At 37.1% G+C, this 15,281-nt stretch overlaps 2 protein-coding genes and 1 long non-coding RNA gene across 4 annotated transcripts in view; 2 read left to right on the forward strand and 1 right to left on the reverse strand.

The window, feature by feature from the left end:
- vav1 (vav guanine nucleotide exchange factor 1) overlaps positions 1–7,251 on the forward strand; it is a 24,604-nt gene extending 17,353 nt beyond the window's left edge. For both annotated transcript variants that reach the window (XM_030138896.1, XM_030138887.1), the window contains exons 23-29: positions 1,872–1,937; positions 2,220–2,251; positions 2,921–3,031; positions 5,130–5,217; positions 5,351–5,480; positions 6,007–6,158; positions 6,658–7,251. In XM_030138896.1, the coding sequence (XP_029994756.1) occupies positions 1,872–1,937; positions 2,220–2,251; positions 2,921–3,031; positions 5,130–5,217; positions 5,351–5,480; positions 6,007–6,158; positions 6,658–6,711 (633 nt within the window). In that variant the 3' untranslated portion in view covers positions 6,712–7,251. The remainder of the gene's footprint in view (positions 1–1,871; positions 1,938–2,219; positions 2,252–2,920; positions 3,032–5,129; positions 5,218–5,350; positions 5,481–6,006; positions 6,159–6,657) is intronic.
- The window catches only part of LOC115422545 (uncharacterized), a 21,561-nt gene extending 6,819 nt beyond the window's left edge, over positions 1–14,742 (reverse strand). Inside the window, exons 1-2 of the long non-coding RNA XR_003935852.1 lie at positions 14,732–14,742; positions 13,723–13,732 (exon numbers count right to left, since the gene is read on the reverse strand). This is a non-coding gene — a long non-coding RNA (uncharacterized LOC115422545). The remainder of the gene's footprint in view (positions 1–13,722; positions 13,733–14,731) is intronic.
- pin1 (peptidylprolyl cis/trans isomerase, NIMA-interacting 1) lies at positions 9,943–14,567 on the forward strand. The gene is given in 6 exon segments (XM_030138904.1): positions 9,943–10,109; positions 11,526–11,608; positions 12,011–12,119; positions 12,202–12,276; positions 12,279–12,311; positions 13,806–14,567. Coding segments are annotated over 6 exon segments (465 nt in total). The 5' UTR covers positions 9,943–10,054; the 3' UTR covers positions 13,916–14,567.
- Positions 14,743–15,281: the final 539 nt, after the last annotated feature.

Below are 15,281 nucleotides of genomic sequence, written 5' to 3' on the forward strand. Positions count from 1 at the left end.
ATTAATTAGGTTTTTACCACAAAAAACAGTGCTACAATTATCACTTTCATATTGAGTTTACATGTAGTTCTTTGTATAGAGCTAGATTTGCTGAATAGACCACTCACTTTTCACTTAATTTTACTGGCAAAAGCTAAAGAGGACAATTTCATTTTTTACCTCTAGATAAATTGAAGGCGTTGTAGTTGGGGCTGAGTGACGAAATGAAAATGACAGTGATTGCAATATAATTTTAGATCATATCTCAATTTAATTCCTATATTGTTTTGATTTTCCTCATAAATCAGTGGTCAAGATTTTCATAAAATACTATTATAGTGTGATGATTTTTATTACAGTGATGTATATTTATTTTTGTTACCCCACCCCCCAAAGGGGAGGCCAGGGGTATTGTTTTTGGTTTGGTTTGTTTGTTAACACTTCATCGGCAAAACTATCAGTTGAATTCATACCAAATTGGGTTTATAGAGTCCCAGTGACCCAGAATAGATCTCATTACATGTTCAGAAAAGTAGGTCAAAGTTAAAAATTTTTTTGATTTTTTAAAATCTTCCCATTTATTTATAATGGGTGAAAAACGGGCAGGGTTTGTTGTGTCTGGCACCACTTGTTTAGGGTTTATTTTGTGTCCGTTAACAAATAAAACATAAAATGTTTCAAGGTTTTGTTATTTTGCTTAATTTTGCTTCACTTCGCTACTTTTGTTCATACATTTTATATTTTTACCCCACTATTTGGTCACCATAATTTTTTTATGCTAAAAATATGTGAAATCTTCCGACCATAACAAGACTTTAAAACCCTTTAAGAACTAGAACTATTTTTGTGGCAAATTCTAAATTATTTTTTCTCAATATCTACCCTTTCCAAAGCAGTTTGTTACCACTAATTTTGACAGATATATTATTATATTATATCAAATAGGAAAAACTGAAGAAAAAGTGACATTTGCAGCAAAATATACCATTAACTAAATGTGAAACAGGTGTCTTCAACCACTGTCATCAGTCAAACTACATGACTTTTAGTGGTTAATCAATGTTGTAGAAGATGACCTTGTTTCCATGTTCACTACGGAGCCTCTGAATGCCAAAATGAGTCATATCTGATGATGATGAAAAACTGACAACACAATTTACCACTATTGTTTTGTTAGGATTAGTGGTTGAAAAGTTATTAAACATATTAGATGAGGAGATGCTTTTGGTCACTGGTGGCTGTTTAGGTCTTAAAACTACAATAACCATCTTCTATGCAGTTTTCATCTGGTCTGTGGCTTTTATAAATAATTTAGAAATACACTTAACTCATTCCAGCATAAAGGCTGATCTACCATTTTTTTTGCCATGTCGCTCAGCCCTACTGTAAGATCACTCTGAATGTGGGTCTATATTTCATGAGGCTGCTTCACTTGGCTCAGCGTGGCTTTGGATTTGAATTGCGCTTGGCTGCTTGGTCCATGTTTGTGCAGCTTCTTTCTCATTTAATGATGCTGGTGTTAAAATGGCTAAAACATGCAAAATACTGATAAACACTGAACAGGAGCTCTATGTTTGGTTAATAATTACACATCTTGTTTTTATAATGTTTTTAGTGTGGGATTATAAACTGTTCACACGACTTCTTGTTCATTTTATTTATAAATCCCATAAATCCTCACTTGTCATCAGCACATATTAGTTCCTGTTTTTCCAGGTTATAAAGTCCTGTCCTTGCAAACAGTTCTGGCATAAAGACTAGACTCCATAATATGACAAATTTGTTTTAGGGTGGTGTTTGTGTACAAGTAACCTGATGAGTCATTTTTGTGTTACAATGACCACTTGGATCAGCCAATTCAGCCTTGGATTTGCTTTTGTGTTTGTCACCAGGGCAGAAACCTGACTGTTGGTCAAATAGGGTGGTTCCCCTGCAACAAAGTCCAGCCCTATGTTTCTGTGAGTAAATCCAGCAGCTAAAATGATGATTCACCTGAAGTTTATCTTAGAATGAACCCACTACAGACAACTGTAGTGGAATTTTGGTATTTGTGCAAAATGTTAGAAGAGTAAGAACATGCATCATAACTAAAGGGTCCCATTGTATGTCAGGTTGAGAAAGTTAACAGCTGTTCAGTGAAGTGAAACCCAGATAAACATTGCCCGGAAGCAACCACCATAACCACAGGGTTTTGCAAAGTTTTACATCTAATACCTTAATGTGATTTCACCTTTTCCCAGAGGCAGACTTCTGACCTGTCTGGCTACAGCTGGTGAGTATAAACAGGAACTAAGTTAAACCACTCAGTCACCACACCACCATTTCTTCAGAGATTAATTACACTGAGCCCTGCAGAAGGGATCACTGAATGTAGCATAAGTACTATCATGTTAACAACACTGCACTGCTATGGCTCGTTGGAGTATAAGCACAATGCACATTTTGTTTAGGAATGACTGTACAGATGATATAATAATGATTCATACTCTCATAATGACAGAGCTTAAAAATAGTCTGAGTTGCCTGATGAGAAACATTGGAATTGTTGCAAATGTTGTGGTTTGGCACCATCTGGTGGTAGAAATAAATATAACAAGGACTTACCCCAAGGTTACCAGTACGTAAAAAGATATAGGACTAAACAAAAATCTATCAAGCTGTAAATGTAAGAAGTAAAAAAAAAAAAAAAAAAAAAGTCCTGATCACTGATATTTTGTTCCACATTGTTTCTGTGGTTGTTTGAGGTTTCAGCTACAATGGGACTTCTTCATATGGGAAGAGTTTTTACTAAAAACAGGAACCAAATAACAATGTGCAAGTATGTCAGCATTTGCGCAATTTATTGTGATCCAGGATGTGTGCCTACAACAGATTCTACAGCAGTCACACAAAAACTTTATTCAGAGCAACTTTGAAGCAACTTCTCTCACTGTAATTTAAGGTTTGCAGGGACCATGGATCGAACTGCTGCCAAGAACCTCCTAATGTCACGGTCTGATGGGACCTTCCTTGTTCGACAGAAGGATGGAGGAGAGTTTGCCATCAGCATCAAGTAAGATTACTCCTATTTTTCTACAGTGGGATATTATTCAAGGTGCTTCTTGTTAGTTAGACAGTATTCCATTAGTGCGAGTGTGTGACTTTGGTGTTACAACACATTAGTCTGGATGAAAACTTACAGGTCAATACAGTCGTAAACCATCAACTCCCATGTTCAAGGACAAAATACTACTTTTGTCCATGGAGACTGGTGGCTTTGGGGTGATGTGGTTGGCTCACTTTTAAGCAATATCCTAACACCATTTTTAACACAGGTGTCAAACTCCGGTCCTTGAGGGCCGGTATCCTGCATGTTTTAGATATTTCCCTCTTCTATCACACCTGGAAGCCATTACGTCATTATCAGGCTTCTGCAGAGCATAATGATGAGCTGATCATTAATTGACCCAGGTGTGCTGGAAGAGGGAAATGTCTAAAACATGCAGGATACCGGCCCTCGAGGACCGGAGTTTGACACCCCTGATTTATAATGTTAAAACAGACATATCACATCCTGCAGAAGCTAAATGCCTCTGTATTTACTCTATGTTAGCCATGTGGTTTTTGTTACTTTCTTCTTCAAGTATGTTAAAGTAATTATACAGTATGTGATTGCAGTATTCGCACATATTCAAATGCAGTCACAGAGCAAATCACAACCATGAAATGAAACAACCAGCAGAGGGTTCTTCCTGCAGATCCAATTAAGTCCCAACTGTGGATGTGTTATTTCTCCAATTACATCCATGAACCCAATGTAAATAATTGCACTACATCTTCTACTATGTGTTATTGCTCAGTTGTCTCCGTGGCATAATTGGTCAGTGTATTTGGCTGTTAACCGAAAGGTTGGTGGTTCAAGCCTCTCCAGGGATGATGGGACTTAACAATATCTGTTTTACTATGCATAAGACAGATGAACTGGTTTGATGAAATAGGGTGAGGTGCTTATGCTCATGTATGCATATCAGAATCAGAATTGCCTTTATTGTCATTTGACTGCACAGTAGTACATCAAACGAAATTAAGATCAATGATTAGGGACATTGAGCCACTGCAACTCCAGTCGCGCCACCACAGAACCCTTTTCTTTGAAATTTGTAGTTAGGAAGAGAGAGGATAATGCAAGCACATACATAAGACATCGTACAGTTTTCACACATTACACGTGGACACATGCTGGAACTTTTTCAATGGATTGAAAAAAAAAAAAACTCACCTCACCTGGAGGTAACTACAGCCCACCTCAAAGTATTCCAGGTGATCCATGTTGAACATAAACAACAAATATGGAGATCACAAGTCTAAGCTCCTATTTGCTTTGTAACTGAAGAGGCATTTTAACTGTCGACAGTACAGTGTTCTTATATACGCAAACAGGATGGAAGAAGCAAAATGAAGGATGAGCTAAATATACAATGTGAAGTTGTTGTTTTTTTGTTTTTTTTTTTATTTCGAACTTGCACACTGTGCGCCACCGCTGTTGTGTTGACGTCATGTTGTTGTTCATGGTGAGGTTGGGGTACTTCGATCTGGCCCCACTTTGCAACTAGGACCTCCTGCTTCGACAGACATTCCAATACATTTAACCTAGTTGGACGTCGGAAACTTCCCACCTCCCAGCACTTTGGAATGCAGCATTAGTATGCTGACTGGTGTGGACGTTTGCAGTAACTACATGTGTGTCTTTAATGCTGACACCAAAATTGCTTGACAAAACTGATAAATTTACTTCATTTTTCATTTGTTTTAAAGTAAATGATTTCATATTGTCTCTATCAAGCAATTTTAGGGATGAGAGGATGAAGCAAGAACATATTCTGCATATTGATTTAAAAAGTCTAAAAAAAAAAATAAAAGAAGTCTTTACAATATATAACCCAGGTGTTTTCAGCCAAATTCAGCCTTAGTTTAACTCCAGCTGTGATTATTGAGTTGTGATTTTCATCCCGTTATGAGCTCAGGTGTTGATAGTTACTGACAAATAAAGGACGTTTATCTTTGGCAAAAAGTCGATTTGTAAATTCTGTAGTTTCTCTTTATCATCATTCATATCAAAGCATTGCCTCATGTTTACTCTGTTTAACCTGTAACCCTCTCTGATCCTACAGATTCAACATGGACATCAGACACATTAAAATCACCTCCGCCGAAGGCCTGTACCGCATCAACGACAAGAAGGCGTTCAGGGGTTTAGTGGTATGTCTCACAACCTCATCTGGTCAAAACATAATAGCATCAACCAGAGGAAACATCTCACACCATATCCAGCTTCTATCACACTTCATTCACATTTCCTCTAAACTGTCAATATTTTCACATTGTCTTTTAGGAAATGATTCAGTTTTACCAACAGAACTCTTTGAAGGAATATTTCAAGGATGTGGACACCACTCTGCGCATACCATATAAGCAACCAGAGCAAAGCAACTCACCTAACAACACACCAAACTCCACACCAGGTAGGGCCAAAGAATGTTTAAGACAGCGTTTTGGTCAAATGTGGATGAAGTAAAGCACAGTTCAATATACAGTTCAATATGAAACATTTCCACATTTGTTTGCTTACATGAAGTTTATACTGGAGAGTGTGTTGTGCTAGGAGTCTGTGTTAACTAATTTCAGTTCCAAGCTAAGAAGAGAAGCACTGAAGCACTTGTGAGCAAACTTAAGGATTTTTGAGAAACTAGACTGAGGCCTCAAGCTACAAATAATTATGTTGTGGCTGTTTTGAATGAAGGTAACAGTGAGTATCAGTAGTTCAGTAATAAAGTTCTAGTTTTTCACCTGGTATGTTGGATCCATGTCATTTCAGCAAGCTGTAGTTTGGCAAATAGATAACTGTAGTTCATCAGGACACAAATGAAAAAAGTGCATTTTTTCAGTGAGTATATCTTTCATGATAAGTTGTATGACACTTGTTGATAAATGAGTGGTATCAGTACTTTTGATTAAGTCAAACTAACACTTGATGTTTTTCTCTGACAGGTGGCAGCATGCGCAGTTTTGGAGTAGCTCGGGCCAGGTACGATTTCTCTGCCAGGGACCGATCAGAACTGTCACTGCGGGAAGGAGACACCATCAAGATCCTCTCTAGGAAAGGTCACAGCGGCTGGTGGAAAGGGGAGGTGTATGGCCGGGTGAGGACTTCATTTAAGCTACAAACAAGTGGTGCCAGGCACAACAAACCCCGCCCCTCATACATATCATAGCTTATGTTGGCATTGATCCAGCTGATGTCATCATGTCTATGTGTGTGCTGATGTCAGCATATCAATTGCCTCTATATATGTGCCAAGTTTCAAGTAAATTTAAACAAAATTCATGTTTTTATAGACATTTGAAATTTTGCCCATTATAAGTAAATGGGAGAAAAAAAGATTTTAAAAATTCATAATAAAAATGTAACTTTGACAAACTTTTCCCAAAATGTAATATCTATTCTGGGTCACTGGCAATCTATAAACCCAATTTGGTATGACTTCAATCAATAGTTTTGCTGCTAGAGTGTCAAACAAATCAAACCAAAAATAATACCCCTTGCCTCCCCTTCAGGGGTGGGGTACTTAAAAAAAGAAAAAAAAACACAAGGTTTGAGGTATGTGTCTCACTTTTAACTTGTTGTTCTTATGTTTCCAGGTTGGTTTATTTCCTGCCAACTACGTAGAGGAGGATTATTCTGACTACTGCTGACTTGACCCACAGAAGAGACACGTAGACCCTTACAATCCCAGTCTAGGTCTGCACAATATGTGGATTCCTCTGACTGCATTAAACTCATATGCATGTGTGACTGAGATGCTGTTACTTTTGGTCTAATGACTGTGTAGTGATGTGAATAAAACTTGTGTTCAGTTGAATTCTGCACCTCTGGATTATGTTAGTACACCAACCAACATCCACAGTATGGCCTAAAATATGTAAACAACAAAATATTCAAGTGTTGTCTCACTTTACTTTGTCTACATAATGGAGACAAAATGTAAGAATATTAAAAGTTATGCTTGACAAAAATAGCTGCTGAAGTAACCAGTGAAAAATTACAGCATAGTACAAGTGTAAAATTAAACTCCAGTGTAGTGAGGGACCAGCCAATAAAGCAGAATAAAACTTTTGAGAGAACATAAAATCTGTACTTGAATATGGTGGAGCAGAACACTTGAAATCTGTATTTTTAACATTTGTATGAGGAATATACACACAAATGTATTTTAGGCTCATTCTGTTTAAGAAAAGAAAGAATAGCAACTAAAACTCATTCTTATGGTTACGTAAATATCAGCTTTAATTCCAAAATATCAAAACAAAAATAAACGGTAAAACAACAACACATCTTCATTTAATTTGAGCAAAAATTACCAGTTAAAACTGATGTCTTTGTAACATCAGTCCTGAAAAATGTGTGTGTAAAATAACAAAAAGGTTCATCTGTGTAGCATTGTGGTCTTTGTGAGGTCTACTGGTAATACAGCTCCAAGTTCATCCCGTCGTGGATTTCATCTGTATGCATCAGGTTAAGGACATCACATCAGCATAGACCAGTTCTGCACCACTAACACTCATCAGAAGACACAAACTTACTTCACTGTTTTCAAAGGTTACAGTCCCATGGGCAAATCAACTAGAAAACAGATGAAGACTGAACTAAGGAGGGTTTCAACACTATGTTCAGAAGCACACTAATGATCAACTATTACTCTGAATTTTATAGTTGTATGCAGAGCATTCCATTTGAATATTCTTGCTTATATGGAAGAACTGATATTCCTGTATTAGGAGCAAATTTGGCCAATCAGAGTATGTCTCCATTGCGGTTTTTAATCACAGGTTGATACACAGCCCCCAGTAAAATTTTGATTAATTTAAACAAATGTTTGGAGATTAAGCATGTGTTGCTCTTCTTTATCACATCAGAGAAATATTTATTCTCTTCCTTGAGAGTACAGACATCAAACATTATCTGATCATCAGTATTTTCAGATATACAGATCATTACTTAATGCAACAACACTCACATTGTTCATGTTCACTGACTTGCTGCTCTATTTGGTTCTTTAGCTCTGTTTTTTATTGTCATGACATACTGCTGATGTTTCTCCATCTGATTTCAGTCCCTACATGTCTTTCTAAATTAACACAGAGCTAAAATAAATAAAAGGGTACCTGCACATACAATCTTAGATTGTGGTATGATGAGAGTTATCCATTTGCCTCCATCACGTATTTAGAATTTGTTTACTCCCCCAACCTACAAAAATAGAAAGGTATAAAATCATCACTGAAATGCTGACAAAAGGATACAATCACCCAGGGTTACCTGGTCCTTGAATATGGTGTACCTGTGAAGACAGAAAAGGAACACTTGTTGTCAAATACGACAAACAACCAGATTAACCCATAAAGACCCAAACAGCCAATGGTGACAAAAACCATCTAGTGATGTAAAAGTAACTTCTGCACCATTAAACCAGTCAATACATGTAAATAATTGGTGTAAAATGCAGTTTGTCATCTTTTCATGGTCATCAGTTATGACCCATTTGGACATTCAGTGGCTCCGTAGTGAACGTGGAAACAGTCATCTTCTACAACACCGATTCATCAGTAAAACCCATGGAGTTGGATCAATGACAGTGGATGGACACACTTGGTTGATGTTCAGTTGATTATATATTTTACGGTAAACATCACTTTTTCCTCACTTTTCGTCACTATTTTTGATATAATGACCCTCAACTTTAATCTGAGGTTTTACGGACACCTACATGATCAGTAAATTAAAAATATAAAAATACCAAATTTTTTAGATAAAATTGCAAAAAAAAAAAAAAAAAAAACTTTGCATAATATTAGAATAAATGGGGATAAATCACTTAATACAGGTTAAAAATAGAGAAAATTTCATTTGGGAACTGACACAGAAGAAGCACTGGGTCTTTATGGGTGAAGTCAGAGTCCTACAGGTGCAACTTACCATTTCTTTAATACAATCTTGTCGTATCGTGTGCCGGTCTGTGCAGCTATTAGCTTCTTCAGATCTCCAATCGTGTCATCTGAGCTGAAAGATGGAGTTAAGGACGGAGCAGGACAACAGAAGGGACATTTTACAATGATCTTAATAAAAGTGTTCTCGTTTTGGAAGGTGAGAAAGTACATATTAACAGCGTAGAAGGTTTTAAATAGAAGATCACAAAGTTGACGAAAGAAGTGTTTTGGTGAAACAAAATCAACTTTGTTTCACCAGTTCAGGTTGAATTCACATACATTAAAGGTAACATTACATCCACAGCTTTCCTAATGCTTCAGTGAAGGATACTTGCATTTGACACGGACTTTCTTGCCCAGACGATCGTTACAAACCACCTCAATCATCTTCGCTTCCTGGCATATGAGGGGAATTAGTTCACGTTAGCAAAACATGACACATATCACGGTTTTATTGATTTACATCTCTACTTTAAAAGACAATAACACATATAACATTCAAAGGCATTGCTAAATTCACGTGGTTAACTCATATTAACACCGGAAAGCACATCCATTCAGGTTATCTAGTTGTTTTGTTTAGCCAACGCTAGCTTAAATTGGCAACAGGCACCACTATCCAATGTGCGTAATATTACACAGCATATGTGTACACCAACTCGATGCGCTAAAAATATATCAAACGTGTTACATCTTTAGTTATAATGAGTTACATCTAACTTTCTTACCTGTAAATTATAAGATAAGAAAGATAACAAATATTCTCTTTTCCCAGGTATTTTCTAGAGCGCTCACAACACTGCTTACCGTAAACCGGATTTAACTACCGTTTACCTCTACGCCAATCAAAACGGCGTATTGAAGATTGACATTTACTTTCCGCCTATAACCGGGTAGATAAACCAATGCGAGGCGGGCCTGACTCTGAAAACAACTCACAGCGTAAACCCGTTGCTCACTGTCGTAATACATCAGGCGGCACTTGAGACTTTAACACGGTGGTTACGGGTCTGAAACAACATTTGAAAAAGCGTTTGCAGCAGAAACAGTCATGGCAGACGAGGAGCTACCGCCAGGATGGGAAAAAAGAATGAGCCGCAGTTCAAGTAAGAAAGCAGAAAAACCCAAAGGCTAAACTATGCTAACGAATCCAGTAGTAAGGTTACTTAGCTTTCTAGCTAGCAGGTCCAGCATCGTGCTTTACGGTGAGAATGGGGCAGGGGAGTTTGAGCTAAGTGAGAGCAGTAGGCGGTCACACCTTAATTAAACGGTGTACAATGTGTGTTTCAGTAAATGTAATGGTTTTGTGTTAATCTAGCATCATGCTCGCGCCAGAGCTGCTGCAGGGGCCTGCATGACGTCATCTGGCTCAGCCCTTTACCTGCAGAGACGCATGCAATGAAATGTGCCAAAAAGCAGGAAGAAAACTATGTAAACTGGTTTTACGCGGTAACAGTGTAGGTTTTTGTCAGCTGTCCACACAGACGTTTACAATGCAGTATGGTTAAGAAAAAAAAAAGACTGGGGTAGGTTTAGTTGTTTTACCTAAGATCAGCCTTTTATTGAGCTCACTGTTTGGTCACCACCACCTTTACAGAAGAATCCAGAACAGTCCTATCCTAGTGACCAACTTGTTCTCTTTATTTGTTGATATGGACAGTGTTTTAGAGGACAATATATTGTACTGCAGTGTGGGCAAACTGACTGTACATAAAGATAGACACCATGACAACTCCTTAAAAGTGAATCCAACATGTCTTGATCTCCCCTTGTGGCCAGTTGTGTTGTAAGTCATAAACGGGGGCATCAGATCAGAGTTTATAGTTTAGATTAGATTCACGTTCACAAGCATTTAAGCTGTCTCAAAGATTATGTTTTAATGTATGTCACACTAATTTATGTTGAAACCATCATCGTTTCGATAAGTTTTGTTTTTAAAAAGGTATTTCATTGTATAACATGGGTGACTGTCAGCCGCAGTGACCAATCATGCTTCCAAATTCATTGGATATGGAGAATCCAATCAGGCTATAGAAAAACAGACAGATCTCCACTGCCTCTTCTCAGTTCCATTTTTCCCCCTTCTCACCTTCTTGGCTTTTTAACTCCTTGATGCTCAATTGTAACCCAGGAAAATCTCTCTCAATTCTCTAAAATGTACATCGAGGTCTGAGGAGGATGGCTAAAGGAGCTGTAGTGGGAGGGCTGAAGAGTCAAAGCAAGGAGCTACAACTTGAGAATTGAGAGGGGGGCTTGGCTCCTAATTGCATAATACAGAAGTGCCATGGCAGCTCTTGTGATCACAGGATTTTGGCATCATTATTACCCAGTGTGTGGAAAGAAACGGTGTGGCAGTGTTCATCTTTGCAAATAGTGTGTGCATCATTAAATTAAAAAAAAAAAAAAACATTTCACTGCATGTATTTCTGGAAACAAGTTGCCACTGTAATCTTTTCTATTGTCTCAAAGTGGCCAAAGATGTTTGAGTTCAGTTTTAATTTCTCTGTATCTTTACCCTCCAGACAGGGTGTATTTCTTCAACCACATCACCAACTGCAGCCAATGGGAGCGTCCAGTAGGGGATGGCCGTGGAGAGCCAGAGAAGGTGAATATGTATTATTGGAAAAAAGGTGACGCTGCAATATTTTTAGGTGGTCTATAAGTGTATTTACTGTTGGTGGTCCTAGTCACGATTTAAAGCCGCGGGTACTGTGACCTGTCACTTCAGAAATGAGGCAGTTTAGCTGACTTTCTGATCTTATAGTTAATTTTTCTTTATTATTAAAGCTTCAGGAAACGAGAAAGGCTCAGGTTTGGTCTTGTTTTTTATGAAACTAGTACTAAACACAGACATTCACACAGAGGATGTAACTTAATTTTATTTTATAACAACCTCAGCTGTCATAGTGGGTAAATCAATGTATGGGGGCGAAATGACTAGTTACTGATCTTCATTTATTTCATGATATTTTGATACTGATTAGTTTGTGTTTTCTGCCTCATTCAGGTTCGCTGCTCTCACCTCCTGGTCAAGCATAATCAGTCACGTCGTCCATCCTCCTGGCGAGAACAAAATATCACAAGAAGTAAAGATGAAGCCCTAGAATTCATTCAGAGTAAGTTGAGGAAGACAGGAGGTGATTTTGACAACATCTGATTAGTATGTTAATGTGGTTTTAATTCTCTCTTTCTATGTAGAATATATAGAACAGATCAAGTCTGGAGAGGAGAAGTTTGAGTCTCTGGCTTCTCAGTTCAGTGACTGCAGTTCAGCTAAAACGGTGGAGACCTGGGACTGTTTGGCAGAGGTACACCATGATAAACAACCCTTTCTTTATTGTTTTATTATCAGTTTACTCAATAATAAAAGAATTATAGGCTTTAAAATTTATTATGTATATATATATATATATATATATATATATATATATATATATATGTGTGTGTGTGTGTGTATGTGTATATATATATATATATATATATATATATATATATATATGTGTGTGTGTGTGTATGTGTATATATATATATATATATATATATATATATATATATATATATATATATATGTGTGTGTGTGTATAATAGATTATAAAGTTAGACTTGTGTTGATCAATAAAAAAAATGAGTGTTTGATTCCAACATGGAACCAGTTGCAGCTAACACAAACTGTCCAGTCTGATCAGAAATTTTCCGAACACAGTTTTCATCAGCAAAACCCTAGCTCACTCCAGAGGTATTGCAGTAAAATAGATCTGTCAAAATTGTGGAAAAATAAAGTTCTCTGTAGAGGTGTAAAAACTGTGCTAAGTCTTTTCTAATATAATATTTACTTTTGAAGTATCAACATTCTTGTAATTTCTTGAAATGTTTCCCAAAATATTAACTTCATTCTTCTAATAACATTTTTCTCCAAATATTGCAGCTTTATACTCATAATATTAAAACTTTATTCTTGTAGTAATAATTTAGCATTTAGATCTATTTCTCATAATATTAAGACTTTAGGTGGCAGTGGCGGGTTGGCAGTTCGAATCCCGCTCTGTCCTAGTTGTGTGCTGTCATGTCACCCACCTTGCCTCCAGCACTACTCACACTAGTGTATGAATGTGTATGTCTGTTTGGTGGTGGGAGTCATGCTTCTGTCCGTTTGCCCTGTTGCAGCTGTGGATACAGATGTAGTTGGCCACCACCACTGTGTGAAAAGCACTTTGAGTGTGCAAAAGAGAAAAGTGCTATATAAATTTAATTCATTACCCTGCCTCCCGAAGGGGAGGCAAGGGGTGTTGTTTTTGGTTAGATTTGTTTTCTTTTTTTGTTAACATTCTAGCAGCAATACTATTGGTTGAATTCATACCAAATTGGGTTTATAGATTGCCAGTGACCCGGACTAGATCTGGTTACATTTTGGAAAAAGTAGGTCAAAGTAAAACATTTTTATGAATTTTTAAAATCTTTTTCTTCTCCCATTTACTTATAATGGGCAAAATTTCAAATGTCTATAAAAACAAGTTTTGTTTCAATTTACTTCAAACTTGGCACATATATAGAGGCAATTGATATGTTGACATCAGCACATGCATAGACATGATTACATCATTTGGATTGATGCCAAAATATGCTACAATACATGTGAGGGGTGGGGTTTGTTGTGCCTGGCACTACTTGTTATTTTTATTATTAGTTTTCTCGATTTGTTTTATTCTCTTGAGTATGAACCCCATTTCATCTGTGGCTTTTTATTTGTCCATGTTAAATCATGTGTCAGATTGTCATCAAGAGTGTGTGTGTTTCTGTTTCAGGTCAAATGCAGAAGCCTTTCGAGGATGCCTCGTTTGCTCTCAAAGTGGGTGACATGAGCGGCCCTGTTTTTACGGACTCTGGGGTCCACATCATCCTACGTACCGGTTAAAAGAACAAAAGCCTGTATAACCTGCTCTCCTTTTCTTTGTCTACACACACATACAAACACAAAACAACCGATGACACATACCACTCAGTAAACAAAGCTTATGGGCTGAAGCATGATGTTTAAGATTGATCGTAACACGTATGAATGATTGAACATCTCAGTGTTGGATTATTCTTCTTAGGTCTGTATTAATCATGTTGATGCTTTTTTATCAGAATGAGTGCCTGTGGAAGTGATTATTTTTTCCACACGTGTCTATAAAAGTTTGTGTTTTTGTCTGCATGTGTCTTCAAAAGGACCATTTACTGTATTTAACATCTTCCCTTTTCTACTTTGTGCCAACAGTTCCTATGTGTTACTGTTCCAGAAAGCAGATTCATGACACGTTCAAGGTGTTATTCTTAGTTTCTACATTTTGCATCGACTCAGTTGTTTTGTTTCTTGCAGATAGCCAGATCCAGTCATTTCTTTTCATCATCCATTTGGCAAAGTGCATGTTTTCTCCTCTGCAGGACATGCAAAGATGGCACAGCAATGAATTTACAGATTTTAACAATCAGCTCTGCAGCTTTTAATGCATTATAGTTAAGGTCAACTCTAACACTGTTGTCATTGGGGCTCTTCCATCAATAAAAACCTCTTTTTTTTTGTATGTTTGTTTGTTGTAAATTTCTCAACATGTAGATAAACATCTGTAAAAGAGATACTGAGATGGAAATAGAGGGTTTCTACTGTCATTAAAAAACTGTCAAAGGCATTAATATCTCTTTCCAGGTCTGAGACCACTATCATGGGATTAGGGTTAGGATAAATAACGATTGCACAATTAACAAGATAATTCTATTTATCCCACCGTGGGGAAATTTCAGTTTAACAGCACCATTATACAACACAAAAGTACAGAAAAAAAAAAAGCAACTGAAAAATGAAATACGAAGAGACAAATAATAAATATGGTATTTATATGAATTTAAATATTTACACTGCGGTTGCACATGTGAAGGGGGGGTTGTTACTGGGAATGTATTTTTTGTTGCATTTTGTGATGGGAGTTTTCTAAATTATCCACTTTGGCTGGAGTTTAAAGAAATAATGGTTCTCGATGATATAAAGCAGAGTTTTTATGTAGATGAAGGACAAAAATACCTGTTTTTCTGGATAGTGAGCCATATGGAAGAGGATTAGGGCACTGGGGGAAAAATAAATAAACTGGAAAAGCAGTAGGAGAGCGCAGACCTCCGCCAAGGCAGATCAGTCCCCCCCCCCCCCCCAAACACCACCAAAATTTTATCAGTTGTTTCTTATGCCAGAATCAACATTTCCTGACAATTTATTGAAAATCCGTCCATAACTTTTTGAGTTATCT

The sequence above is a fragment of the Sphaeramia orbicularis genome, chromosome 1, assembly GCF_902148855.1.
Source record: "Sphaeramia orbicularis chromosome 1, fSphaOr1.1, whole genome shotgun sequence".
NCBI lineage: Eukaryota > Metazoa > Chordata > Actinopteri > Kurtiformes > Apogonidae > Sphaeramia > Sphaeramia orbicularis.